The sequence below is a fragment of the Nuphar pumila genome, chromosome 4, assembly GCF_984573655.1.
Source record: "Nuphar pumila chromosome 4, dmNupPumi1.hap1.1, whole genome shotgun sequence".
In the NCBI taxonomy this organism is placed as follows: domain Eukaryota; kingdom Viridiplantae; phylum Streptophyta; class Magnoliopsida; order Nymphaeales; family Nymphaeaceae; genus Nuphar; species Nuphar pumila.
The window spans coordinates 119750486-119777982 of NC_143252.1; the positions used below are offsets into that span (position 1 = coordinate 119750486).

Sequence of the window (27497 nt, forward strand, 5' to 3'; positions counted from 1 at the left end):
AATATGAGTGCATTCTACATTCAAAATCAATCAATTTGAATGCAATTACATTGAATTACTCTTTGATTTTCACTCATATTCAGTTTCTCACTTGATATTTTTCACTTCAGTTTTTCACTCAAATTCCTTTAAGAGACAGAATTCGTGAGTAGAGTATTCCAACAACCTCAAAATCCAATTGCATCTCATTTGTATTCATAAGAAGGGCTCGTAGGTTGTTTTGTAAGTTGTTACTTTTTTTTCTGTAAAAGGAAGGACTCATTTGTTTAAATGAGTTGTTTGCTTTCAGTAGGTGTGTTACTGAAAGTGAGACCGGATTTGGTCTGTATGATCTTGTAGTTACACAAGGTTGATAGTGGAAATCTCAAGCGGGTTTTGCTTGGGGACTGGATGTAGGTCGGGAAAGACCGAACCAGGATAAATTCTTGTGTTCTTTGTGTGTTTGCTTTGCGAATTGCAAAATCTATCAAAATTCCAAAAACTATATTTAAAAGCACTATTCACCCCCCCTCTAGTGCTTGTTGCCTCGATCCTACTGCACTTTCAGTTGGCATTTGTACTCTTGTTCTAGTCGTTGATACATTTGTTTCAAGTATTATTATATATAGACAAGAGATGTTTACACACCTTCGTGTGTATCTTTGGCCCTTTGGTGGCATTATATTTATGTTCTTATTGTAGTCGCTTATACACTTGATTTGAGGGTTTTTGGAAGTCTAATAAGGTGATTGTTTGTAGTAGATAAACTATTATTGAGATTTACAAAATTCCATATTTATGAAAATTTAAAATTTAGCTTTGATATGAGATTTTCTAATTCATATTCATTTTATAGTACAATTGCTATGTGCACATGTTTTTTTTAATCAAAAAATATGTTTTGATTATTTTGTCTCATAAGTGAACGTAAAACTTTTGAACTCTTGTATTTTATACACTCTCTTTTATCTTATGCTCCTGAGCATTTCCTTTGTGAAATCTCATTCAAGAGAATTGCTCAAATCGATAACACTTGTTTTTCTCGTCTTTGTGAAATCTCCTTCAAGAGAATTACTTAAGTAATATACTTGATTAAAGTATGATTAAAGCATGTTCATTAAATGACATTTTTAGTGTTTATTCATTTCATTACATGATATCGCATGCATATGCTCACAATGGCTTTTTAATCCCTCACTCAATTAAGATTCATATATTCTCTTATGAGTTACATCTTTGAAGGCTCTTTATGTTGTCCTTTCAGGGACTATGTCGATATTCTCCATTATGGGTTCTTGTTTGTCCATTATTAGGCTGTGTGAATGCATTCACATACATTTTAAAATTTTCTCACTTTTACTTATTTTCATGTATATGACTTTTGAAAGTTGGTCTTCTAAAAACATTTTGTATACATAAGTAATTATTTTGTCCTGATGGATCATGTGCTTTAAATAAGATAATTAAGCACTTATTAAAATGCATAGAATATCTTTTTGCATCATTGTGTTTTTTATAAATCATGTGATATGATTTTGTTGATTCATCTTGATTGAAATATTTCACTTGATTAAAGTGCAAAAATATTTTACTTGAACTTTTTTTTGTTTGTTCCACAAGAACTTGAAGATGGGATGGAAAGAAGTACCTTAGATAGATCATGGAAGGTGCTAAACATTAAAGACAATTGGAGAAAGACATTTGCAAATTTCAATGACATCCTTACTGAAGACTCTTGAAGCCTTGAGATTCTTCTTGTATTTCTTCAAACTTTTTGTTTTCCCACACAAAGTTTAAGGGGGGGTGTTAAAATGTAATCGTAATTCCTTTTATATATATATATATATATATATATATATATATATATATATATATATATATATATTCTTGTAATACCCTAAAAAGGTATTTTTGTCTTTTTCATTTTACACATATTTCATTAAGAATATGATTGTACTTTTTATTTTATTTTCATTCTTATTTTCTTTTTTGATATTTGTACCACCTTAGGGGGGCCAATGTAGACGTTGGACCCCTCCAACGGTCACATTTGTGACCGTTGGAGGGGCTCCAACAACTACATTGGAGCCTCACCCCCCAAGGCCCTCAATGTAACCCCTATAAAAAAGGGTCATATAATCTCCTTTATATTTGCATTCTGATGAGAGCTTTAACTCGATTGTAAAAGGGTTTTTACCTTATTCTTCATAATAAAGAAATATTCTTTTAGCTTTTTGGCTTAATCTCTTTGTGGGTTTATGGGTTTAGCACTTTATGTGCTTTTGGTTGCCCCTTAGTGGGTTTGTGTATTTGCACCTTAAGTGTGCATCTATGGGTTCATTATCGAACCTTTTGTTTTCTTACAATTTCATCATAAATATTATTTTTTTATTGAAAAGATATCATCTACACTTGTAACCACCTCTATGCTCATTGCCTTAATACTTTAAGGGTATCAACCATGACATAGGTAGATGTTTGAGAGTTAGGGTGATACATGATTAATTTACTGCAACTAGCTTAAGTTACCCTCCTGTACTGTAACCAACACAAGTTACTCTCTTTATTGTAACTTGTAAGAGTGGTTATCGTAGCCAGCACAGGTTACTCTCTTTTACCGTACCCAGCACAGGTTACCATCTTTTAATGTAACCTATAAGGGTGGTTATCGTAACCAGCACAGGTTACTTTTTTTTACAGTTATCGTAATTAGCACAAGTTACCTTCTTTTACTGGAACTAACACAGGTTACCCTTTTTTAGTGTAACCTGCAAGAGTGGTTATCGTAATCAGCACAAGTTACCCTCTTTTACTGTAACCAGCAAACACACTAAGAGAGGTTTACCATAACCTGTGTATTTATCTTATCATGTGTAAATGAGTATATATTTAATAATTTTGACACACTTGCACATGTATATATATATATATATATATATATGCAAACCGTAACCCTTAATTTTGACTGAAAGGCTAGGCCCCAAAAGTCACAAGGCGCCAATAATTCAGGCCTACACAATTGCATCTAGAGGCAAAGAAAAGGCTTTGACGAGGCTGCCACATGAGCATGTTGGCTAACTCACCCTTGAACAATATGTTTACTCTTATACACCATACCTGTGGAAATGTGTACAACAAAGCAGCCACCATAATACTCTCTCTCTCTCTCTCTCTCTCTCTCTCTCTCTCTCTCTCTCTCTCTCTCTCTCTCTCTCTCTCATGAGGTGCTATTCCTTGTTACCCTGCAAAACATGTCTTTTATATTTTTCGATCCTGTCTCAAGTTTTGCCTTCTTAGGCTGCTTTTTATTGCTTGGGGTACCTCTTTCCCTTCCATTCTGCACCTGCAAGAATATTATTGATTATAATCATACTCTTAGGCAGTGTTTGATTCATGAGTTGTCCCGCACGGGGACACAGATGCCCCTCATGGGAACTTGTCCCGTACTTGAATGCAGGGACAAAGCAGTCCTGGAGGGAACCACTTTGTCCCTTTTCGTTATTTTTGAAGGGGGCCAAGATGGGACGTGCCAGTTGCACCAGTAGGGATGTGAGTGGGGCATCCTGGGCAAACACTGCCCGGGGTGTTTGTCCAGTGCATCAAACACGCCCTTACATAATGGAAATGATAACGTGCACAGCAGGGATTGCAATGATAGTTACTGGAGAAACTTCCGAAACAAATGGTAAAGGTTCTGTTAAGCAGGCTTTTCTGTCAGCATCCTCCATATCCAACCTGCAGATACAATGTGATTTCAAATTACTGCGAACGGGTAGACTTCTGATAAGCAGTGTACATGACCAAGAAAAAGGCAGCTTATTTCATCATGCAGGGTAAGTTCCGGGTATTACCTCAGGCGCTGGCATAATTGCTTCAACCAAGGATCATCCTTCAAATACTCACCCAACATTGAGACAGCATCCATTACTACAACAGCAATGATAATTTCAGAAATATTAGGAATAGACATGCTTTCATCAATGGCTAAAACATCATGTCAAGTAAAAAGATAGAAATGACTTTCATAATGAAAATTTCATTGGTACCACTGGGAATATATATATATATATATATATATATATATATATATATATATATATATATATATATATATATATATATATATATATATATATATTGGAGTTCAAAACTTTGAAACCCCACAAAAGGTACAGGTTTGAAAAGGAAAACCATTCTTAGAAAAAAAAATAATAATAAAACAAATATAACAACAAATAAATCCCTTCTTAAGAGAGCCTGATAAAACAATCTGAGTGATGCTGCATACTCTCTGCATTTTACTAAAAAGGAAGATAATTATCAAAGAAGCAACAGAAGACAATCTAAGAAGAGATGCACTGATCGTGCAAGTTTTGTGGGTGACTGTTTCCGAGCATGTAATATGGTTGGCATCCATTCTCTATGATGCCCATATCATTTACCAAACAATTCCAACGTGGAGTACAGCCTAGAGATTGCAATTACATCAAAATAACACTCCATATAAAGGAATAATTGATTCTATGAAAGCCGAAATCCTGAACTGGAGTAGCATATCAATATGAATATCCATCAGTTGGAGTTGATTAACTCCAAGTATATGCTGAAACAAAATAAAAAAGAGCATAACATGAGACCATGGTCAGGAAAGAGGAATAGCCCAGCGAGCTTCTATGATTTGCTAACTAACAGTAGTGAATTTCTTTAGATGCATTAATATTTACCACATTATATGAAAAACAACACATTTTGTACACACACATACACAGTCTGCTACAGCTGCTTTCAACAGTGAAAGAGGGAACTTTAATTCCTTTAAACAGGAAAAGAAAATGGCTCCTATACTATGTCACATGGGTACGGGTGCAGAGCAATTTAAAAAAATTTGGACACGGGGACACGGCTATATATATATATATATATATATATATATATATATATATATATATATATATATATATATATATATATATATATTTATTTATTTATTTATTTATTTATAAAGCAAAAATAAAAAAGTAATTTTATTGAAGTAACAACACAAACTTACCAAAATATAACACATAAAGAAGCTTGTGAGTCTTGGATCCGGCTGAGTCCAAATTAATTTTAATAAATGAACAAAAATAGACTCGGTCAAAGTTGATCGAGTCCAAAATGTGGACGGACTCGGCCCCGGTGCGTTGATCGAGTCTGACACTTAGTTGACCGTGTCTGCCCCGTGTCGGAAGCCACACCCGTGTTGGGGCATGTCGACGTTGGTGCGTCGACCTTTTAGCCGAGTCCGTGTGACTTAGCTCCTATATCATATATAACTAAATGTCATTTTCCTTCAAGAACAAAAGCTTATATAGGTAGCTCCTTAAAAAACACGTGCAAAGATGTGAATGTGTGTGGATGTTTTTGTCGTTTGTGAAAATATAAGATAAAAGTAAAATGTTGGCCATAAATTTAAAAAGAAAAAGCTTCTTCGCTTATTTAATAGTATAAAAGGTTATCTATTTGTTATAAATTCATACAAAGAAGAGTCTATATATAATATGTAATATCATGTATTTTTTCATGATTTTTAAATTGAAATTTTTTTATTTTTTTAAAATTAAGTATTTAATTAAAATTGATGAAAATCATGAAAAAATATATCTAAAAATAAGTGACGTCAGTTGTGTCTAGGTGTGGCCCAGATCCCACTAACAAGACCTAATTGAGCCAATTATTATTTGAGAAATTTTTCATTTTTAACCTTTAAATTCGAGCAAAAATTGAGGTTCAATTAAGTCGAAATTCTAAGGCAAAAATCAGGCATGTATATTGTTAGATGCGCCTCGTAATTCTGAGCATATTGGTGTCCTGTTTTTCTGAAATCCGGTTACGGTTGGCCCGAAAATCGCGTTTTTCAAAAATGACCCGCCTTTATTTTTGCCTTTTTCTAGATTGGATCGAACTGGATCTGCTTTGTTTGATCTAAGTTAATATGGATCTAGACCCAGTTTAGGACCCATATTAACTAAGATCTAGTCCAGGTATGATTTATATAAATTTTGGATATGGATTTGGATCTGAAATTCATCCATGGCCAATTTAAAACTTTAAAATCAATTTAGAATTTAAATTGGGTGGGTAGAGTTCGACCTGGAGTAAAACTCTACTCTAGGAAGACTTCCAAAGGGGTCGACACCCTCTGAAATATTTTTAGAATATAATATTTAATAATTAAATATTAAATAAAATAATTAATTAATTAAAAGAAGGATAATGTAAAGTTCTACATGATGTAGAACTCTACTTAAGTCAAGCTTCTCTAGAGGGGACATCCCCCTCTAGATTTATTTAAAAGTTAAAAAATAAATAAAATTAAGGAGATAATATAATATAATTGAGGTTAGTCTCCCCTCTCTCTAAAAAAGCGTATTCTAGACAGAGAGGGAGAGAATTAGAGAGAAAGAGGGAGAGAGAGAGTCCCAAACTCGTGTGGGAGAGAGACAAGGAAAAAGAAAGAAAGAAAGAAAAAGAGAAAGGGAAGAAAAGAAAAAAATCCAGTTTTCTCACCATACATCCGTCAATTTTCGATTTTTTTTCTACGCTTTGATTAAGGTACGGGTTTCTCTCTAAGTTCATACGGGAAGAAATACGTATAAACTAATTTTATATGTAAGTTTAGATGGAAAAGAAAAATCTGATTGAAAAATATGTATATATATACATGTATTAAGTGACGATTTCATGTATTTCTTGAGATTTTGATTTTCCTAGTGTATCAAATCCTGAAATATCTATGTTTCGATGTCGATCTTTTTGTTTTGATATGAGCATGCCATTGATTTTTCCCTGTGTAAGCATGTGTTCAACTTTTGTTGATTTTGAATATGCATATAGTGTGAGATGCATGTTGTCGACCTTTTTTTTATATAGCCTTGCATACTGAATATCAAGGTTGTTAAATGCGATGAGGCGAAGCGAGGCGTTGAGCCTGCGCTTTGCCTTTGAGGCGTACGCCTCAGGTACTGAGGCGTACGCCTCTCACAACATGAGACTCTCAAGTATCCGCGGTATTATCTAAAATATCGTAAAAATATGTGGCATCACACTCAACGCCTCGCACTAGTGAAACATTTCATCATTATTATGGTGAACATGGCTGCTTCTAACCCAGAAATCCCAAATTTGGGTTAGAAACTTTTTATATTAACTTTAAGCGCATCACAGCAACGCCTCAGTACCTTGAGCGTGCGCCTCGCCTCTGAGGCGTACGCTTTAGGTACTGAGGTGTATGCCTCTCACAACACTACTGAATATATATATATATATATATATATATATATTGCATGATCAATCTTGCTATTTGATGACTTTTCTGGAAATTTATTGATTTATCAGTTTTGGTAAGTGAGAAGTCTCATCAGTCCTACTGATATGCTTTTTGTGAGCAAGCTTATCAGACTTGTCGATATGCTTTTGAGAGCAGTCTGATCAGACTTGCCATGATGTTGCATGTGTGCAGTCTGATCAGACTTGCCTATTGTTTTGTATGTGCAATCTAATCATATATGTCATTGTGTTGCGTGAATGTAATCTGATCAGATCTGCTAGTGTATACACTTGCAATCTGATCAGATCTGCCAATAGGCCGTGTGTGAACAATCTGACTAGATTGGCAGTGTGTTGTACAATCTGATCAGACTACTGATGTGTGTATAACGAGAAATTTGATCACACTACTGATGTGTGTATGACGAGAAATCTGATCAGACTGTCGATGTGTGTGAGCATGCGCAATCTAATCAGAACTACGTGCAATCTAATCAGACTTGCCTACATGTTGTGTGTGTGCAATCTTATCAGACATGCCAATAGGTTATTTTTTTATGTTGTTATGAGACCTGCAATATGTTATTTTTTATATTGTTATTAGATCCACCAATATGTTATTTTCGGTGTTGTCTGCCACTGTGTGGCGTGAGTGCAATCTAATCAGACCTGCATTATGTTGTGTGTGTGTAATCTGATCAGATCTGCACTATGTTGCGGGTGTGTAATCTGGTCAAATCTGCTATTGTGTATTGCATGTACAATCTGATCAGATTTGCCACTGTGTATGCTTATGCAATCTGATCGGACTATCGATTTGGTTGTGCATGTGCAATCTGATTAGACTACTGATATGTATTGTAGGGACAATCTAATCAGATTGGCAGATGTGTTGTATGCCTACAATCTGATCAGATTTACCGAAGTGTGTGTATGTGCAATCTTATCAGAGTTGCCAATAGGTGATGTATTTTCAATCTCATCAGATCTGCTAAGTCCAAGAATATGTATAACCAACCAGAATTTGCCAAGTTTTATGCTATGTAAATTGAACAGGTTTGCCGTGTATAGGCTTCATATTCATGTGGGCTGCAGGCTTATGTATTTGATTATATATTTGATTGATTATGCATGGTCATGTTGCAAATATGCATATCATACACATGAATCTAAAGTTTATCTTGATGTTTGCATAAAAATGATCATGTGCATGTTTGGGTGTTTATACATGGAATTGATTATGATAATGCGTGTTGCAAGCATCCATTCGCATGCATATGTAATTGACTTTATGTGTATTCATGTTGTGTGATTGAATGTACACTTTGGACATGTTTTGGAATAAGGTGTGTGTTGCATGTTCACTAAAATTTTGCAAAAAGATACATAAATCATTTTGAGAAGCTTTTGTGGTCAAATGTGAATCATTGCGAACCGTGTGGGCCAGGAGCCTGTGTTGTTCTACTTGTGTTGATTTTATTTATGCATTGAAAATTTTATTTCCAAAAAATATTGGTTTACCAAAAATTAATTAATTACACTGTTAAATTGTGCGGGCCAGCGCTCGAAGTTGGTTTTGCATGAGGATTTACAAAATAGTTCTTGTATAAAGAACTTGAAACTATTTAAAAAGGTAAAAGACACCAAACAGTGTAATTAATCTCTTCATCGATGTCCCTTTCACAGTGTGAGAATCTTGGATAGCGGTCATGGGGGACCGTGAGAATACTAAAACTTTGTATGCGATTGTGCTCCTGAACCCGATGTGGTGGTTCACCTCCTTACCACGATTTTAGAGAGATTTCAACAACTTTGCCTCGGAGTGGTGGTGTTGACTCAGTTGTAGTTTTTGTATACCAAAAAAGTGGCATCAATGGTTGAGGATTTCCATTGATGTCCTGGCATTAGGTGAGGATTCCTAATGTTCCAATAGAATGTGGGGAACAAGTACAAAACTCAGTAATAAAATATGAATTGTGTGTTAAGCTACAACTGAGAACCTAATTTGGACTTCGAAAAATTATACCCGTTTTGAGTATCTGCGGGTTTAAGTAAAGGTGAAAACTAAATTTGTGTGTATTTAATAGAGACATGCATGCAAAAGCAACTCTGATAAATAACTTAATAAGTTATTCATGCATGTGCATTGAATCATGTATATTTATTGTTTAACATTAGTTCATGCATTCATGCTTATTTTGTTTTGCATGATAATTGTTATTGCATGATATTTTGTTAAATGCTTAAATGGTAAGTTGATTATGATAATTGTTATTGTGATATTCTTCTAAAATTTATGCATGAAATTAGTTTATGCTATTTTCTTATTATTTGGATTTTTAAAAGAATTCATATAAAAGACTTTGGTTCTTAACCGTTTTCATAAAACTGTTTTACAGAATCAGATGCTCAGTGATGTCCTGACTTGTCAACTGGAGACTGTGAGCACACTGATTTTTGGGTTCTCTGGTAGAGTAGCACTTATATGATAGACGGTTTTTGTTTTGAATCTATATGACATTATTTATTGATTAATAAAGTTGATTATTCTTCCTTGGATTCAATGCACAATCTGGTTTATGGTTTGGCATATTAAATCGGTGAGACCTCGGATCTTTGGGTTTGTTTTCGCAATTGTTTAAAAAAAATCCACTATTTTTACGATGATTAGTTGGGGTCGTTACATAATAGGCAAAATATATGTGAATATTTCATGTTCAATGGTTCTGCTGCCATTCTAATGCCATGGATTAAGATATCTGGTGGGTGGGTTGTGTATTTCCCTTACTCCAAAAAATGACCTAAACTTAACTAATACTAAGAAACTAGGTTTGACTTTTATATAAATCGCTATATTTGGAGTAAAATCAAGGCTTATAACTAGGGAAAATAGGGTAGGATATTACAATGATGATTCAAAATTTTGCTAGGAAAAAGATGAAGTTGTTAGCTGGGGAATTCAAATGTGTTTGTGTGTGTGTGAGAGAGAGAAAGGTGTTACCTGATTATTCTTTGTTTATTTAATAGTATAAAAGGCTATATATTTGTTATAAATTTATGCAAAGAAGAGTCTACATATATAATAGGCAACAAGAACTTGAATATATATGTGCATATTTCAGTTCAAAATGGTTCCACTGCCATTCTAATGCCATGGATTGAGAGATCTGGTGGGTGGGTTGTGTATTTTCCTGACTCCAAAAAATGACCTAAACTTAACTAACTCTAAAAGTGCCTTAAAATTATCTTGTTCTAAAGGAATCCAGCAAGCACCAACTGCATTGGTTTCTGATACTAGTAAAGCAACTGGTATGGAGTAAGTATTCATAAATTTATAGGATTGCATCCCAGATTCCCAGCCAAAATAACTTTCAACCAAAAATTCACTTGGGCCGATAAAGAACAATATGCTTTCACAATAATGGATTTTAAAAACATTTGAAATGAACTTTCACCTGAAGCAACTCAAAGACGATAAAATAAAACCAAAATGACACTTAAAGCAATAATTAAATTCATAGAGATATAGCTAATCACTTTTGAAGCAATTTTAGGGAATCTGATGGCTTTTAAAAAAAATAGAAAACCAATTTAACTGAAACCTGATGGCTTTTCAAAACAATTTTCAAAAATCAGTTTAACTTGAAAGAGGTTGTAAAACTGTATTTAATAACAATAAAACCTTGTGATTTTTTAAAATCGGTAACAATATAAAAGGCAAAGCTGAAATCAATTATTTGGTTTATGGGACTTATTTTTCAGATTACCTAGTTAAAGGGAAAAAATTAACTTTTGAACATTCAAAACAAGAACTATAAATCACTTAAATTCAATTGCTTACAATCACTAATTTATGAAAATTATGATCTCATTATCTTTGAACCTCACCGAGGACATGGCATTGGATAGAAATGATTGGAGGAAAAGGATTCATGTGGAAGACCCAGAATGATTTTCTTTGTTGGTTCATATCGCCGACCCCAATTGTTTTGGGATGAAGGCGTAGTTGTTGTTGTTGTTGTTGTTGTTGTTGTTGTATGATCTCATTATCAAGAACTAATTTATAATGTCTACATTTAATTACAGAAACATGTGTCTAATTGTATACTTAATTGACTTTAATTGTAAAAGAAATAACTAATTATGCATAAAACTAACTTACGGCAATATAAACATGATTATCATAACTCTAATTACCTATAAAACTAATTTAAGAACATCTAATCATTAAAACTGAAATTAATCACTTACTTGACGTGAAGCTCCTCAGGTCGACCCACGACTCCCTTGCTCCTCGCCCCTCTTCTTCCTTCCTCTCTATCCTCTTTTCATACCCCTAGGGGTATTTATAGAGGAGCTAAAGCAGCAAAAGGAGGAGGCTAGGTCGGTTGGGAAGCTGGGGTGAAATTACCATTTCACCCTTGGCCTTCCTACTTATTTACATGCAAGTCCCTGACCCTCCTCCTTATTTACATGTAATGTCATTTAAGTAACATTACATGTAAATAAGAAAATGTTAATATATATATATATAATGTTATGTATGGTAATAGGTTATACCCTCCAGGGATATTTTTGTCTTTTTCTGTTATTATAATAGGTGTGGTTCACTAGGGACAGTTTTGCACTTTTATTTTTCTTTATTTTTATTTTTTTTATTTTTGTAATAGTGAAGGGGCGCTATGGTCATTTGGACCATAGAGTCGATGGGAGCTCCCTTCTCCTTTATGTTAACCCATTTAAAGGGACACCTTGTCCCCATTCTTTTATGCTTTTCTAAAGCATTGTCTCTCAATAAAAGTTAATATTTTTTATGTTCTTGTGTTTATGTTTGGACTCTCTGAAGTCTTTTGTATGCATTTTGTGCTTGTGTGGTGCCTTAGTACCTTTGTATTGTCCCTTGGTGGACTTGTAATTGTGCTTGTGCATTTCGCATTTGTATTTCTGCAAACTTCATTACAGAAAATACTCCCCTATTTTAATTCATCAAAAATATCTAAAAATTCAAATTCCTAAAGGATAAAAAGTCAACTTTAGGGTTCATGTACAAATTTCAGAAAAATTTCGGTTGGGTCCATGATTGTGCCTCTTGAAATCTTAAGTATTTCTTTGGTCTTATATTTTTAAATATCATTACCTTGTGTCCAAAGTCTAAGAGAAAAATTTTCATAATTTAATTATTAAAAATATATTCCTGACCTTTTACAACACTTGGACAAATAAGAACCTAGGTTTGACTTTTATATAAATCATTATATTTGGAGTAAAATCAAGGCGTATAACTAGGGAAAATAGGGTAGGATATTACAATGATGATTCAAATTTTTGCTAGGAAAATGATGAAATTGTTAGTTGGGGAATTAAAATGTGTGTGTGTGTGAGAGAGAAGGGTGTTAAGTCTATCAAGAATAGTCGGACTTGATCCAGATCCATATCTATATGTATTTTTTATTCTTGTATTTATTCCATATCCAAAGGGCAATATTGTAATCTAGTGTGTCCCTTATATATATATATATATATATATATATATATATATATATATATATAAGAAAAGACGTCACCTTAGAGAGGGTGAGACGTCCTTTTTGACTCCATCAACATCTCTTTTCTTTCTTTGTCTTTTGTCTTGTTTGTTTATTGTGCAGGATCAAGTCTCCAAAGATTATTTCATATGGCATCAGAGTTAAGATTAAGCAGTTGAAATATATGTCATAGGGCTTTGGCCAACCAGGTGCCGCACCCGCATCGACGTGACGTGATGCGGGTGCGCGTGCAGGTGCGGTCAACGCACCCAAGGTCATAAATGTCCAAATTTTGGACTTAAAAAAAAAGAGTCGGATGAAATGGGTTGAGAGGAGGATTAGGGCAAAAAAAATTGCCCTCTCCTCCCGACCCCAATGCCGGCGACAACTACGAGCTACCAACGTCCGGCGATGCCTCCTCTCCATCTTCAACCTAGGTACGCATTCTCTCTCTCTCTCATTCTCTCCTTCAATCTCTATCTCCCCTTGTCTCTCAATCTCTCTTCTCGGCTACCTCCCTCTCTGTCTCTCTCAATCTCTTTCCGGTTTCCCCCTTTTTCCTTTGTTATTGCATACCTCTCTCTCTCTCTCCCAGTCTAGTTCTCACGAATATTTCAGAAAATATCAATATATTAACATATATAAACATATCGTATAAATAATAAGCAAAAGTATTTTTATTGTATTGTTAAAGACGTGATATTTAAAAATAGATAATATTTTAAAAATAATAAATAGTATTTTTTGTTATAATATTGTCATTTGAAAATATCACTAATTTATCGCAATATTTTCAAAATGTGGGTGATATTTGTGACACGCACACACACAGTTAAGAAAGAAAGCATAGTTGTTGGTGTTTATGTAGATGCGTTTATCATGGCTTGTTACTAGAAAATATGCTTTGATATCGAATTATTTCAACCAAAACATTTGATTTTTTATCACAAAGTTTTGCTGCAATATAGACTGTTAATTTTAATTGGATCTCTTTAGAAACCCATTTAAACATAAAAGATACCTAATTTAATGCATGTTTTTCACTAAATAGACTATGAAGAATATATTTGTAGTTGAAGTTAAGTGAAAAAAATATGCCCGCAATTATATATATTTTTTATAATCCCATGCTTAGGAGTGTCCACTTTGCATTAAATTGATGTATTGCATGCATGATGATGAATTGATTTGATGATATTATGATAATTGGTTTTTATTCATTAGTGTTACTGTTGTTAACTATTAAAACTTAAAAATTATATATATATATATATATATTAGTTAAAAGAGGTCGGGGTAGGCCTAGGAAGACTTGGATGGAGATGATAGGAAAGGATATGAATGCTTTGAACCTCACCGAGGACATGGCGTTGGATAGAAATGATTGGAGGAAAAGGATTCATGTGGAAGACCCAAAATGAATTTCTTTTTTGGTTCATATCGCTGACCCCAATTGTTTTGGGATGAAGGCGTAGTTGTTGTTGTTGTATATATATATATATATATATATATACCCTCCTGCACCCCCGCACCCCCGCACCCAAGTTTTTTTAAAGTGCTGCATCGCCGCACCCGCACCCATGTAACATAGGTTGAAATCCATCCTTCATGGTAGGTTTCACATGAAGGACTTGGGTCTCCTTTGGTTTTCCCTGGGTGTACAGGTGGATCAACAATCAGATCGTCTAATTCTATCGCAGCACAAGTATGCTCCACCATAGTGGAATGTTGCAGTGCAAGCCTGTACATACTCCTATGGTCATTCAGACTCAATTGGGCAATGCTCTTCCCGATGATGTTGACTTTCCTAAGGCAGAAAAATATTGCAGCATCGTTGGGGCCTTGCAGTACTTGACCTTCACGCGCCCAGACTTGGTCTTTTTGGTGAATCAAGTATCACAGTTTATGCATAATCCCTAGGTGAAAAATATGGAAGCTTTCAAAAAAATCTCAAATATATTAAAGGTACTCTCTTAGATGGCCTTATCTGCCAAACCTGTTTCAGTGAGTACTCAAGTCTCTATTAAAGTTATTGCATATTTTAATGTTGATTGGGCACATGATGCTTTTATGAGACGTTCTGTGACCGGTTATGGGGTTAATTGTACTCACCTAGTATGTTGGGCTAGTCGAAAGTAGAAAGTGATGGCCCGTTTGAGTACGGAAGTGGAATATCGGGCTATGGCAGCGGTTACTGCAAAAGTTGCATGGATTAAACATATCTTATTCAACTCGCATCAGCGTATATCCAATTCACTATTATATTGTGATAACCGAAGTGCAGTGGCCATCTCTATCAATCTGGTTCATCATGGTAAGAAGAAACATGTAGAGATTGATCAACATTTCGTCAGAGAAAAAGTGAAAGCCAAAGAAATCTAACCGGTGTTTATTCGAGGAGAGGACCAGGTTGCTGATCTTTTCACAAAAGCACCTACTGTGCATCGTCACTGGATATCCATCATTCTCAACCATGCTCAGTTTGAGGGGGCGTGTTAAGACTGTCAAGAATAGTCAGATCTGATCCAGATCCAGAACCAAATGTATTTTGTATTCTTGTATTTATTCCATATCTAAAGGGAAATATTGTAATCTAGTGTGTCCCTTATATATATATATATATATATATATATAAGAAAAGACGTCATCCTAGAGGGTGAGACGTCCTCTTTTTGCCTCCATCAACATCTCTTCTCTTTTCTTTCTTTGTCTTTTGTCTTGTTTGTTTATTGTGCAGGATCAAGTCTCCAAAGATTATTTCGCAATGGGGGGAGGGGGTTGTATTATCTCAGAGGATCATAAATTTAGTCCTCTTTCCTTTTCCGAACACATCCAACACCATCAATGCCATAAACAAACATGGTGCCATTACATATGTTGAAAGATGCAACCACATCAGCTTTCTCATCTGGAGTCATACCCAAAAAGGTGGAAGAATAATTCCTCTTATTTTAAGGGCATAGAGCAATGGAATGATCTCAAAAACTTTTCAGCATAACTCATGCATTGCAAGGCAAAAACATACCCCAATCCCACTTCCAAATTGGAAAAAGTGGCATTTCAGACCATATCATATTGTACTGTTGGGCATGCATAGAGTTGTTGAAAAACAAAAACCTCTAATTTCCATTATTTACAATTTTCTATGTTGTGGGCTATTGCTTGAGCTTAAACTTTTGTCTATCTTTATGAATGTGAGATTACTGGGTTTTATTGCAGTGTGTTTAAGAACTATGGTTATTTTATTTGTGATATTATGTGCTGCCTGTTTTAGTGACTGTGCACATACAAATACACATGTATATACCTATATATCTAGATATTCATATTCTATAATCTCAATTATCTCACAATTAATTTTGCTTATTTTTTAAATGTAAGATATTTTCAGTTTAACATTATTTTTTTAATATATTAGACATTAAATATTTCAATTTTGAAATTCTAGAGCATAGTTTTTTATAGGTTCAGAGCTTATATAAGATGGTAATAGAGATGTAAAGAGTTTTGTTGACACCCACATCTATTTAGGGAACATTAACAAGTTCAAATTTTTTGGAACCCTACAATAAGGGGCAGGCAATACAATCTAATCCCTTCTATGGGCATCAAAGGCCTTCAATAAGATTTATCGAACATCATTTTTTTTATCTCATCATGTTTTATCTTTTAATCTCTAATTGAGTACATGTGTGTGATTCCAGCATAGGTGGTTGTAACCCAGCCAAACAGGGACCAGGTTGAGGCCTCTTTGGGCTTGAGCACCAAAAGCCGACCGAGAGATGACCTATCTTGTAGGTAGAAGATACCTAATGGGCTACCTTGTTCCATTAATACTCGCTATAAAAAGTACTGGAGCATTAAGAGCCTTGTGTTAGCTGGTATCCAAGATCATTATAGTAAATATATAAAAGTACACCTCACTTTTGAAAAACTTTTGTTGAATTTCTAAAACAATGAATAAAAATGCAGCATTTTCTCTTTTGCAGAGTAATAAATGTGCATGGTCAATAGAATTCCAAACATCATTAAGAGAACATATTTGCTGAACTTGTTGAAATCCACCAAGAGAGAGAGAGAGAGAATTTTCTAATTGCAGACTGTTTCTTAAGAGATGATTGAGCATTAGGATGAGATACAGATAAAAACTAAAAAGATAAGAGAGAGTAGCTATTTCAGGAAAAGAACACGATCATTAATTATTATTCTCTCTTTCACTCTACCTGGTTGGTCATAATATAGGATTTACAAATAAACTAAATAATGTTTATAAATGACACAGTACTACACAGAAGGGAGCATAATGAGAAATATCTTTTATCCGAACATGAAAATAAATGATCGATTTTCATTGATCAGTGCAAATCCCTTCTGTAACGCCCCAAAATTTCGAAACTTATAAATTCCTTGAAATAGTTGGAAAATACCTTTTCTTTACAGAGTTTATTTCTAAATCAGCGGAAACGATTTCTTTTAAAAGAAAAAAGACGGGTTTGACAACCTTGGGCACGTTAGCGAGAAAACAAAGATTTACCATGGACGATCTGCAATAATACTTAGGAAACCGTTCCTTCTATTTGAAGAGAGTATCAAGTTTGTACAAAATTTGGGTTTCCTCAAGGGAAAACCGTATCAAAAACCAAAAATGTCCAGGAGAAACACTACGAGCAGAAACAGTGGATCCTTAAATCATCTCGCAGTCGCGTCATCGACTGATGCACCTAATCGTCACCTGTGCCCATGAAATGGGTTAGTTTTGCGAAAAACTAGCAGGAGAGTACAAAGACAGAAAGAACTAAATTAGGCATAGATAATTTATGCAGCAGGTAGTAACGAGCAAACTAAGCAGATAGACTGGAGGAATAAGCTAAGTACAACAAACTGAAAAGGGTGTGCATGCTCAATTTAGTTATTACTTGATAACCGACCATGCGGGTACATACATGGCACGTGAGTCGAAACAGTCGAGTCCAAGCCGAGTGTTCATTATGTTAAGTATTTTAATATACCTCGGTTGTCTGACTGAATCCTATTCCTATGGAGACGACCGATGGTCGAGAGAGTAAGTCCCCAAGGCCTGATAGGGATGCATCCAACTTTTGCAGAAGTGTTAGGCTAACTTATGTAGCCCCTATCCCTCCCCCTAACCTCCGATGACTGGGGAAAAACGGGTCTTTTGCCCTTTTTGAAAGCCATAAATGGACTGTCTATCGGAGTTGGTACCTTTCGTCCTCTCTCTTGACGAAGCAAGGTTGAATTGAGCGCGATGGGGTTTCTTAGTTGTTGCCTCATTCTTCATGCTCTGGTCCATTAGACCGAAACGAGCATCTTGCCTATGAAGGCGATCCCACTCTTATATGTGTTTTCAACAACCTCACTAAGCATTAATCGAGGTCATAAGACTCTCTCATCCAATCGTCGTAGTACTAACATGTCTCGCATGTTTTAGAAGTATGCTTACGAGAAAAGGGATACAGGTCCTTAATAGGAGCCTCGAGAGTGTGTTTCGCAAAGATATAATGTTTTATAAAAACTATTTTAACATATCAAATCTTTCGAAACGACACACAATCTTGCCAACATAAGGCATGTGATTTTCTCGAATCTGACATCCGATGACGCAGTGTATGGGTGCTATGTAAGTCACGACACTGGTTTTGGTAAATGGGTTTTACAAAGGAACCTATCACCCAACAACTTGGTCTTGCTCCCGATCAAGGGTTTTCCCAAAACGTATCGGGTAGAAAGAGGAATAGGTATTCCTCTCGAATACTCTGAGTCTATGGCAAGGAAAAGAAACAAAAGATAATAATGCGCAAAGGAAGTGCCTGGGCGCGAAGCGCGACGGCAAACAGGAACTGCGAAAGCAAGGGACAAGGATCGCGAAACCGCATCCTTGAATTAAAAGACGGTAAATAGTAACTATGAAAGCAAAAAGCCTGGGCGCAAAGCGCGACGGCAACAGAAACAGAAAGTGCGTAAGCAAAGGACAAGGACCGCGAAACCGCGTCCTTGAATTAAAAGACAATAAGCAGTAAATACGAAAGTAAAAAGCCTGGGCGCAAAGCGCGGCGGCAGACTGAAATGCGAAAGCAAAGGACAAGGATCGTGAAACCGCGTCCTTGAATTAAAAGTGTACTTATATACATATAAGTATATAAATATATCATTAAGTCCTTTCGATTATCAATTATTTAAGCTTGATTTAATTATTTAAGTCCTTGTGCAACTTCTCCTACCTTGGAGTATTGCGAGAATGAAGCCGTCTACGAACGTAAGTGATCGTCGGTTTAGTTCGCGGGGCGCGAACGGGCTCCGTTGCGTAACACTGCACAAGTACGTAGTTTAGCATGTATAAAATGAAAATAGGTAAGGAGAAAGCTCGGTTTCTCCGCAACTCAATGCAGGGGTCATCGGCCCCTACCGTTACGAAAGAGAACGGGGTAGGGTCCAATGACCCATGCCACTAAAAGGAGATGGGTGCAGGGGCCATCGGGGCCCTTGCTGGGTTTTTTTTTTTAAGAGGGGCAGTGCGGGGGCCAAAGCCCCCCCCCCCCTGCGGCTAATCAAGAGAGGTGGCAGGGGCCAATGGCCCCTGTCGAGCCTCTGCTCGACAGGAAAGAGAGACAGGGGCCAGAGGCCCCTGTCGGTTAAGGGAGGGGCAGGGGCCATCGGCCCCTACACGAAGGGAAGGGAAGGGGCCATGGCCCCTGCCAGAATATTAAAAAGGGCAGGGGGCTCTGCCCCCTACCTGCTTAAGAAGATAAGGGCAAGGGGGGCGGAGCCCCCTTGCCTGTCGAAAAAAGAGGAAGGCAAGGGGGCGGAGCCCCTTGCCTGTCGAGAAAGAGGAAGGCAAGGGGGCGGAGCCCCTTGCCTGTCGAAAAAGAGGAGGAAGGCTCGGCAGGGGCTGCCGGCCACCTGCCGGCCTTCCGGCGAGCCAACGGAAGAAGAGAGGGGGAGGGGTGTTTACCTGGGTTGCCGAGGAGAAAGGAGGTTGTCGGGGAGGGGCTCGTCGGCGAGTGGATGCCGTGAAGGGGAGGGGGTTGGCCTGCGTCGGCAAAGGGAGAAGGAGATGGAGTCGGGGGAAGAGAGAGCAGAGGGGAGAGAGACGAGAGATGAGAGAGAGTCGGGGGGGGTCGGGGGAGGCTCGTAGGCCCTCCCCTCTCCCCTCTCGTCTTTTAAATAGGGAGGGGGCGCACATAGGGCCCGCCCCCTGTGTCGCCGGAGAGGCCCCCTGCCGTGGGCTGCCAGTCCCCTCGAAAAGGGTTTTCGAGGGGCTGGCACAGGTTGGATCCGGGTCGGGTCTGGACCCGACCCGGGTCCGATCTTAATAATTTTTTTTTTTAACTGGTTTTACATCCAACCCTCCTTAAAATAATTTCGTCCTCGAAATTAAATTGAACTTAATGATCAAAGTACAAGTCAGGGTACTTCTCCCTAATAGCAGAGTCAGGCTCCCAAGTACATTCCTCTATTCCATGGTGCTTCCAACGGACCTTTACAAGAGATATTATCTTAGATCGAAGCACTTGATCTCGACGATCAACGATCTCGACTGGTCTTTCCTCAAAAGACAAATCCTTCTGAATGTCTACATCATCATAATGGATGATGTGTGATGGGTCGTGAACGTATTTCCGAAGCATGGATACGTGAAAAACGTTATGGATCTGAGCGTACTGAGGAGGTAAAGCCACACGATAAGCTGCTTCACCAATCCGTTCCAGGATCTCGAACGGTCCGACAAATCTAGGGCTTAGCTTTCCCTTTTTCCCAAAACGAAAAACGCTCTTTGTGGGAGATACCTTAACAAAAACCATATCTCCTATCGAGAAGGTGAGCTCTCGACGACGACGATCCGCGTAACTTTTCTGCTGACTCTGTGCAGTACGGAGTCGCTCTCATATCATTTGCACCTGCTGAGGAGATTCCATCCTTCGCTCGCCAACCTCGTCCCAGTAGAGAGGCGAACGGCAGGGCTTTCCATACAAGGCCTCGTAAGGGGCCATCCCGATGCTAGCGTGGTAACTGTTGTTGTACGCGAATTCGGCCAGACTGGTATGAGAATCCCATTCTCCCTTCCAGTCCATCATGCACGCACGCAGCATGTCCTCCAAAGTCAGAATTGTGCGTTCAGACTGTCCGTCAATCTGAGGGTGAAAGGCGGTACTGAACTTTAAATTCGTACCCAAAGCGATTTGAAGTTGTCCCCAAAACCTCGAGGTAAACCTCGGATCACGATCGGAGATGATAGATACCGGAACACCGTGCAACCTCACAATCTCACGAATGTATAGATCCGCCAAACTGTCTAAGGACTGACTAATACGGATAGGAAGGAAATGAGCCGATTTGGTGAGTCAATCAACGATCACCCAAATCGCATCGTTCTTTCTTCGTGTCCTTGGCAAACCGACGATAAAGTCCATAGTGATGTCTTCCCACTTCCATTGTGGGATCTCCATTTGTTGCATCACTCCGCCAGGTCGTTGATGCTCGATCATAATCTGCTGGCAAGTCAAACACTTAGAGATGTATTCGGCCACGTCTCGCTTCATTCCGCTCCACCAAAATCTGCGCTGCAAGTCTTTGAACATCTTCGTGCCTCCCGGGTGAATCGTATATTTGGATTTATGGGCTTCTACGAGAATTTCGTCTTTCAAAACGGGATCATTTGGGACCCAAAGACGATTTTTGAGCCAAATGCTTCCATCGTCCTTAAGTCGGAAAGGAGTATCGGTCTGTTGTGTACGAGCCTTCAACTTCTCGTACTGCGCATCAGTCTTTTGCCCAGCAAGGATCTTGGCTAACAGCTCAGGTTGAGCTATCAGATTAGAAAGACTGATAGAATTTGATGAGACTGCAAACGGTTTCCAGGAAACCAAATCCTCGATCAACTTCCAACCAACGTATAATAGGTTGACGGAAATGCTAGAAGCCTTACGGCTGAGAGCATCAGCTACCACGTTCGCCTTTCCTGGATGGTAAGAAAGGGTGAAATCGTAATCCTTGAGAAATTCTAGCCACCGTCGTTGCCTCATATTAAGCTCCTTCTGTGAAAACAAGTACTTGAGGCTCTTATGATCCGTAAAAGCCTCGAATTGTTCCCCGTACAAGTAGTGTCGTCAAATCTTTAATGCGAACACCACAGCCGCTAACTCCAAGTCATGAGTCGGATAATTCTTCTCATGAATCTTAAGTTGACGCGATGCGTAGGCGATTACCTTATCATTCTGCATTAGGACGCAGCCCAAGCCTGTCCCGGAAGCGTCAGTATAAATTACGAAGCCGCCTTGTCCTGAAGGCAAGGCTAAGATAGGAGCGGTAGTAAGTCGTTCCTTCAGCAACTGAAAACTGTTTTCGCACGAATCGTCCCACACGAACTTAGCATCCTTCTTTAGTAGCTTTGTCATAGGCAGGGAGAGTTTGGAAAAATCTTGGATAAATCTTCGATAATATCCAGCTAATCCAAGGAAGCTTCTGATGTCACGAACATTCCTCGGTTGCTGCCAGCTTAGTACGGCCTCCACCTTTGCAGGATCTACGGATACGCCTTTCTCGGATATAACATGTCCCAAAAACATAACCTCCTTGAGCCAAAACTCGCTTTTAGAGAATTTAGCAAACAAATGCTCCTTCCGCAAGGTTTCCAAAATGATGATCAGGTGTTCGCGATGTTGATCCCAGGTCTCTGAGTACACCAGGATGTCATCAATGAACACGATGACGAAGGTGTCTAAAAAGGGTTTAAACACACGGTTCATGAGGTCCATGAAGGCTGCAGGAGCGTTGGTGAGTCCGAAAGGCATGACAGTAAACTCGAAATGCCCATACCTGGTTCGAAAAGCCGTCTTGGAGATATCATCTCCCCTAATTCTGAGTTGATGGTATCCTGACCTAAGGTCGATCTTTGAGAAAATCTTGGCATTCCGCAGTTGATCGAACAAATCTTCGATACGCGGTAACGGATATTTATTCTTTATCGTGGCCTGGTTGAGCATTCGATAGTCGATGCACAACCGCAATGATCCATCTTTCTTTTTAACAAATAAAACAGGAGCTCCCCAAGGCGAGACACTGGGGCGAATGAATCCTAGATCCATCAATTCCTGTAGCTGCTTCTTGAGTTCCTCGAGCTCGGCTGGCGCCATACGGTATGGAGCTTTAGAAATTGGCGCAGTACCTGGTAGCAACTCGATGTTGAATTCAACCTCTCGTGGTGGGGGAAGTCCTGGCAGCTCCTCTGGGAAGATGTCTGGAAAATCCCGAACCACCTCCAGATTTCTAATCGAAACTAATGTCGGTTCGGACTGGACGACACTGACTAAAAAGGCAGTGCATCCCCTTCTCAGGTAATGTTGTGCCTTTAGCGAAGAAATCATCTTGCTTGCACGGACCGCCTTCACGAACTTGAATTTCACCTTAGGCAACCCTGGTGGAGATAACACAATTTTGCTTTCATGGCAAAAGATCTTGGCATGGTACTTGTACAGCCAATTCATGCCTAGGATGACGTCAAATTCGGTCATATCTAGAAGGATAGTGCAGGCCGGATAATGTCGATCTACCAAGACTACGTCCAAAGCTGGCACGTAGGTCGCACAAATAGTGCTCTTCCCAATCGGGTTATAGACGTTGAGAGCATTATCTAACGAACTTACAGGTGCGTGCAAGAGTTCAGCAAATTTTACAGAAACAAAAGAATGAGTGGCACCGCAATCAAAGAGTACGAAAGCTGCTTGGTTAGCAATCGAAATGGTACCTTGCACAAGCTCGGCCTTGGTCAGCTGTTCGACCGTGGCAGTGTAAACGCGCCCCGGTGCTTTCTTCTGGCCGCTGGACTGTGGTTGTTGCGCCTGATAAGAATGTTGCTGTTGTTGCGGTTGCGGCGGTGGTCGGGGGAGCAGAGGTGCTCCATTATTCCTTCTTAGGTCGTCAGCCGCCTTCTTGCGGCACTCGCGTGCAAAGTGGCCCATCTTGCCACAGTACAGGCATCCGCCTGTAAGAAGAGGGCATGCTTGCCCGGGGTGAGGTCGTCCGCATTTGGGGCAGACATCGCCCGCCTGCTGCCGGGCGGGAGGGTTGCCCTGAGGACGCTGACGTTTGGAAGGAGGATATGGCTTTCTTCCACCTTCCTTGTTTATGAAAGAGGGCGGTCGCTTGGCTTGACCGCCAGAGGGATATCTCTTTTGATCGTTACCCGCAACGGGTGGCTTCTTGCTTTGGGTGCTCTTGGAGCGTTCCCAATCCTCAGTCAGGAGAGTGGCTGCAGCAACAGCTGCGGAGAGAGTTGATGGCATGCTGTTTAGGACCCTTGGTCGGAGTCCTTCCTTTAATCCGCGGATGAATTTACCCGCCCGCTCCCGATCATCTGCAAATAAGTTGGGGCAATGACGCTCCAACTCCTGGAACCTGGAGATGTAGTCCACCAGACTTGACGAACCTTGGCAAAGTTCCAAGAACTCCACCTTTTTCCTCTCCCTCGCATGAGGAGGAAAATAGTTCTCCAAGAAAGCCTTCTTGAAAGCCTCCCAAGGAATAAACAAGTCTGTCGGGAACTGTATGTTCCGAGTCGTGTCCCACCAATGGCGGGCGGCACCCAAAAGTCTGAAAGTAACATAAAGGGTCTTCTTGTCTTCTGGGACTGTCAAAACTTGGAAAACTCGTTCTATTTCCAAAATCCAGTTTTCAGCTGCATCGGGGTCGGGCTTGCCTGCGAAGGTTGGAGGATCGAGTTTTAAGAACTTTTCATATGATACTGTCGCAGGGTGGCTTGGTTCTGGGGTAGGTACTTGGCTGTGCGCTTGATTTTGCATGGCGCTAGCCAATGCGCTCAACGATTCCATGATGAATCCCCGTTGATCTGACCATTCGTCAGACGAACCTTCGTTCGACCCTCGAACCATCCTTAAAATACCCAGATGATACATAAGTCAATACTTGAAACAGAAGAGTAATATCAAAAAGTTTATCATATTTCCGAGTAATAGAGATTACAAAAAGCCCAGCAATGCTGGTATAAGAGGGCACTTACAAAAAGTTAAAACAAAAACTGTCCACGGGTACACAAACCAACGAGTTTATATCTTTTAGGGATGATGATGAGAGTACTTCCTCAAGTACTCTCTTGCGATACCCGTGCGCCTTAACCCGCGCAGAGGGGGAAAAGGATGCAAATCCTCATTCGGGACTTCTTGCCCGTGAAGAGGGGTAGTGGGGGAGTAATGTGGCGAGGCATCCGGTGCATAGGGCGGCGAAGCCGGAGTGTACACCGGAGAATCTGGTATGTACAGCGGTGGAGCTGGTGTGTACACCGGGGAATCCGATATGTATAGCGGTGAAGCCGGAGTGTTTACCGAAGTATCTGATATATACTGTGGCGAGTCTGGGGATGGTGTGTAAATTGGTGAGTTGAGGGAAGGCATATGAGTGGGTGGAGCGATGTCCTGAGCACTCTCTAGGGGTAATATTTGTCCATCACACGATGGTGTGTCATAAGTACCCTGGACAGAGGATGTTGTGTCGTCCAGATCTTGTGCTGCAGTCCCCCTTCTATCGTATGCTTCCCTGAGTTGACAATTATCCATCGTATGTCCTTCGCCGCAGAAATTGCATCCCATCTGGGCTTGCCAAGGGGATTCTGCTTCAGAGGATTCTGCTTCAGAGGATCCCCTCTCCCCTCTCGTCTTTTAAATAGGGAGGGGGCGCACACAGGGCCCGCCCCCTGTGTCGCCGGAGAGGCCCCCTGCCGTGGGCTGCCAGTCCCCTCGAAAAGGGTTTTCGAGGGGCTGGCACAGGTTGGATCCGGGTCGGGTCTGGACCCGACCCGGGTCCGATCTTTATAAATTTTTTTTTTAACTGGTTTTACACCTTCGCAGGGGATGCGGACCTAACAATCATAATGATCTATAGTAAGAACAAGAAAATCTTTACTTGGGTTTTTTTTTCTGACTATATTACGCCTCTTAATTGTTTAATTTAGTTCTCAAGATTATTCTACTTTCATCTCTTATGTTCTTTTCTACTTAGAATATCAGGCATCAAACAAATTTCCTTTATGGAGCATTTAAATGCCACCTGTGAGCTATGTCATCTGGGTACGGTGAGGGTACGACACAGCAATTCCAAAAAATGTGGGTGCAGGGACACGACTATATATATATATATATATAGGGGAATGAAAACCTCCCTAATGGAACTTTTTTGGTGTTTTTTTCAAAATTCTGACCGTACAGATGTGTTCAGCATGATTGATTTACTATAAATCAACACTTGGATCATGAATTTTGGATAGAAAAAATGGTATTTGGAGCCTCAAAAATTTATGAAAATTGTACGCCGTTGATTTTGAAACTTATAAAACCTATCCATGCATCGGAATCAAATACTCCAAGAACTGATTCCTATAAAAAAAGCATATAGATCAACATTTGTACGGTCAGAATTTTGAAAAAAAACATCAAATTGTCCATTGGGGAGGTTTGGGAGGGTTTTCCATTGAGGTTTTCATCTCTCTCTCTCTCTCTCTCTCTCTCTCTCTCTCTCTCTATATATATATATATATATATATATATATTATATATATATATATATGTGTGTGTGTGTGTGTAAGGGGGGAGGGTGAATAACATTTTTAAATGAAAAAAAAAAGAAACATTTTAAAATAAAAAAAGAAACAAGGGGGGTAAAATTATTTTTTTTAAATAGAGGGGTGTTTGTAACACTTTTTCCTTTTATTTTCAAGGGAAGGGGGTACTTTGTAACCCCATTCCCACCTCTCTCTCTCTCTCTCTCTCTCTCTCTCTCTCTCTCTCTCTCTCTCTATATATATATATATATATATATATATATATATATATATATGTGTGTGTGTGTGTGAAGAAGAAGAACGAGAACAAGGAGGAGCCGCTGCTGCCCTCTCTCTCAATGTGAAGGAGAATGAGGACGAGCCACTGTTGTTGCTACTCTCTCTATGCGAAGAAGAGCGAGAAGGAGGACCCCCAAACCCACTGCCTCTCTCTCTCTGTATACAAAGGAGATCGAGCAAGAGAAGAAGAAGACGAAGAAGCAAGGAGTTGGGTGCCTCTCTCTCTCTTTTCTTTCTTTCTCTTCTCCTGCTCTTTTTCTTCCTCTTTCTCCTCCCCTTTATCTTCTTCTTCTCCCGTTGGTTACGATGGAGACAGGACAAGAGAGAGAGAGAGAGAGAGAGAGTTGGGTTTGGGTTGGGTCCCATTTGGACCCGACCAACTAAGGCCCAACACGTACCTGTGCCGCACCCAGTACCAGTTCCAGTGTTGGGCTGTGTCAACACGGGTACGTGGGGCCTTTTGTCGTGCCCAGGTAACATAGCCTGTGAGTATTTTCATTAGCGAAAATCCCAGTGGCTCCATGTTTCATGAGTTTCAGTGATGCAGTAAAACATGAGCTCCATCATATTCTATCAAATTCCCAAAAAGTGGACTGATGTAACTTTTTCAATAGGAATTTTTATTACCATTCCAATAGGTAGTAGATAGAATTCCTATTTCGGAGACAAGCTTCAAAAGATCAAGCTAGAAGAAGAAAAACAGCCTTTAGTAGCTACTGTTAGAAAGTGGCTTTGAATACATTAGGTTCAATAAAGAACCCATACACATGCACATGAAGTGCGAATAAACCCATTAAAGGGAACAACACAAGCACATA

At 39.0% G+C, this 27497-nt stretch overlaps 1 protein-coding gene across 1 annotated transcript in view; it reads right to left on the reverse strand.

Moving 5' to 3' along the window:
• Positions 1-2867: 2867 nt before the first annotated feature.
• LOC149840816 (ribonuclease H2 subunit B) overlaps positions 2868-27497 on the reverse strand; it is a 125914-nt gene continuing 101284 nt past the window's right edge. The window contains exons 8-10 of the mRNA XM_090003364.1: positions 3831-3906; positions 3642-3714; positions 2868-3322 (exon numbers count right to left, since the gene is read on the reverse strand). Of these exons, the coding sequence (XP_089859490.1) occupies positions 3197-3322; positions 3642-3714; positions 3831-3906 (275 nt within the window). The 3' untranslated portion in view covers positions 2868-3196. The remainder of the gene's footprint in view (positions 3323-3641; positions 3715-3830; positions 3907-27497) is intronic.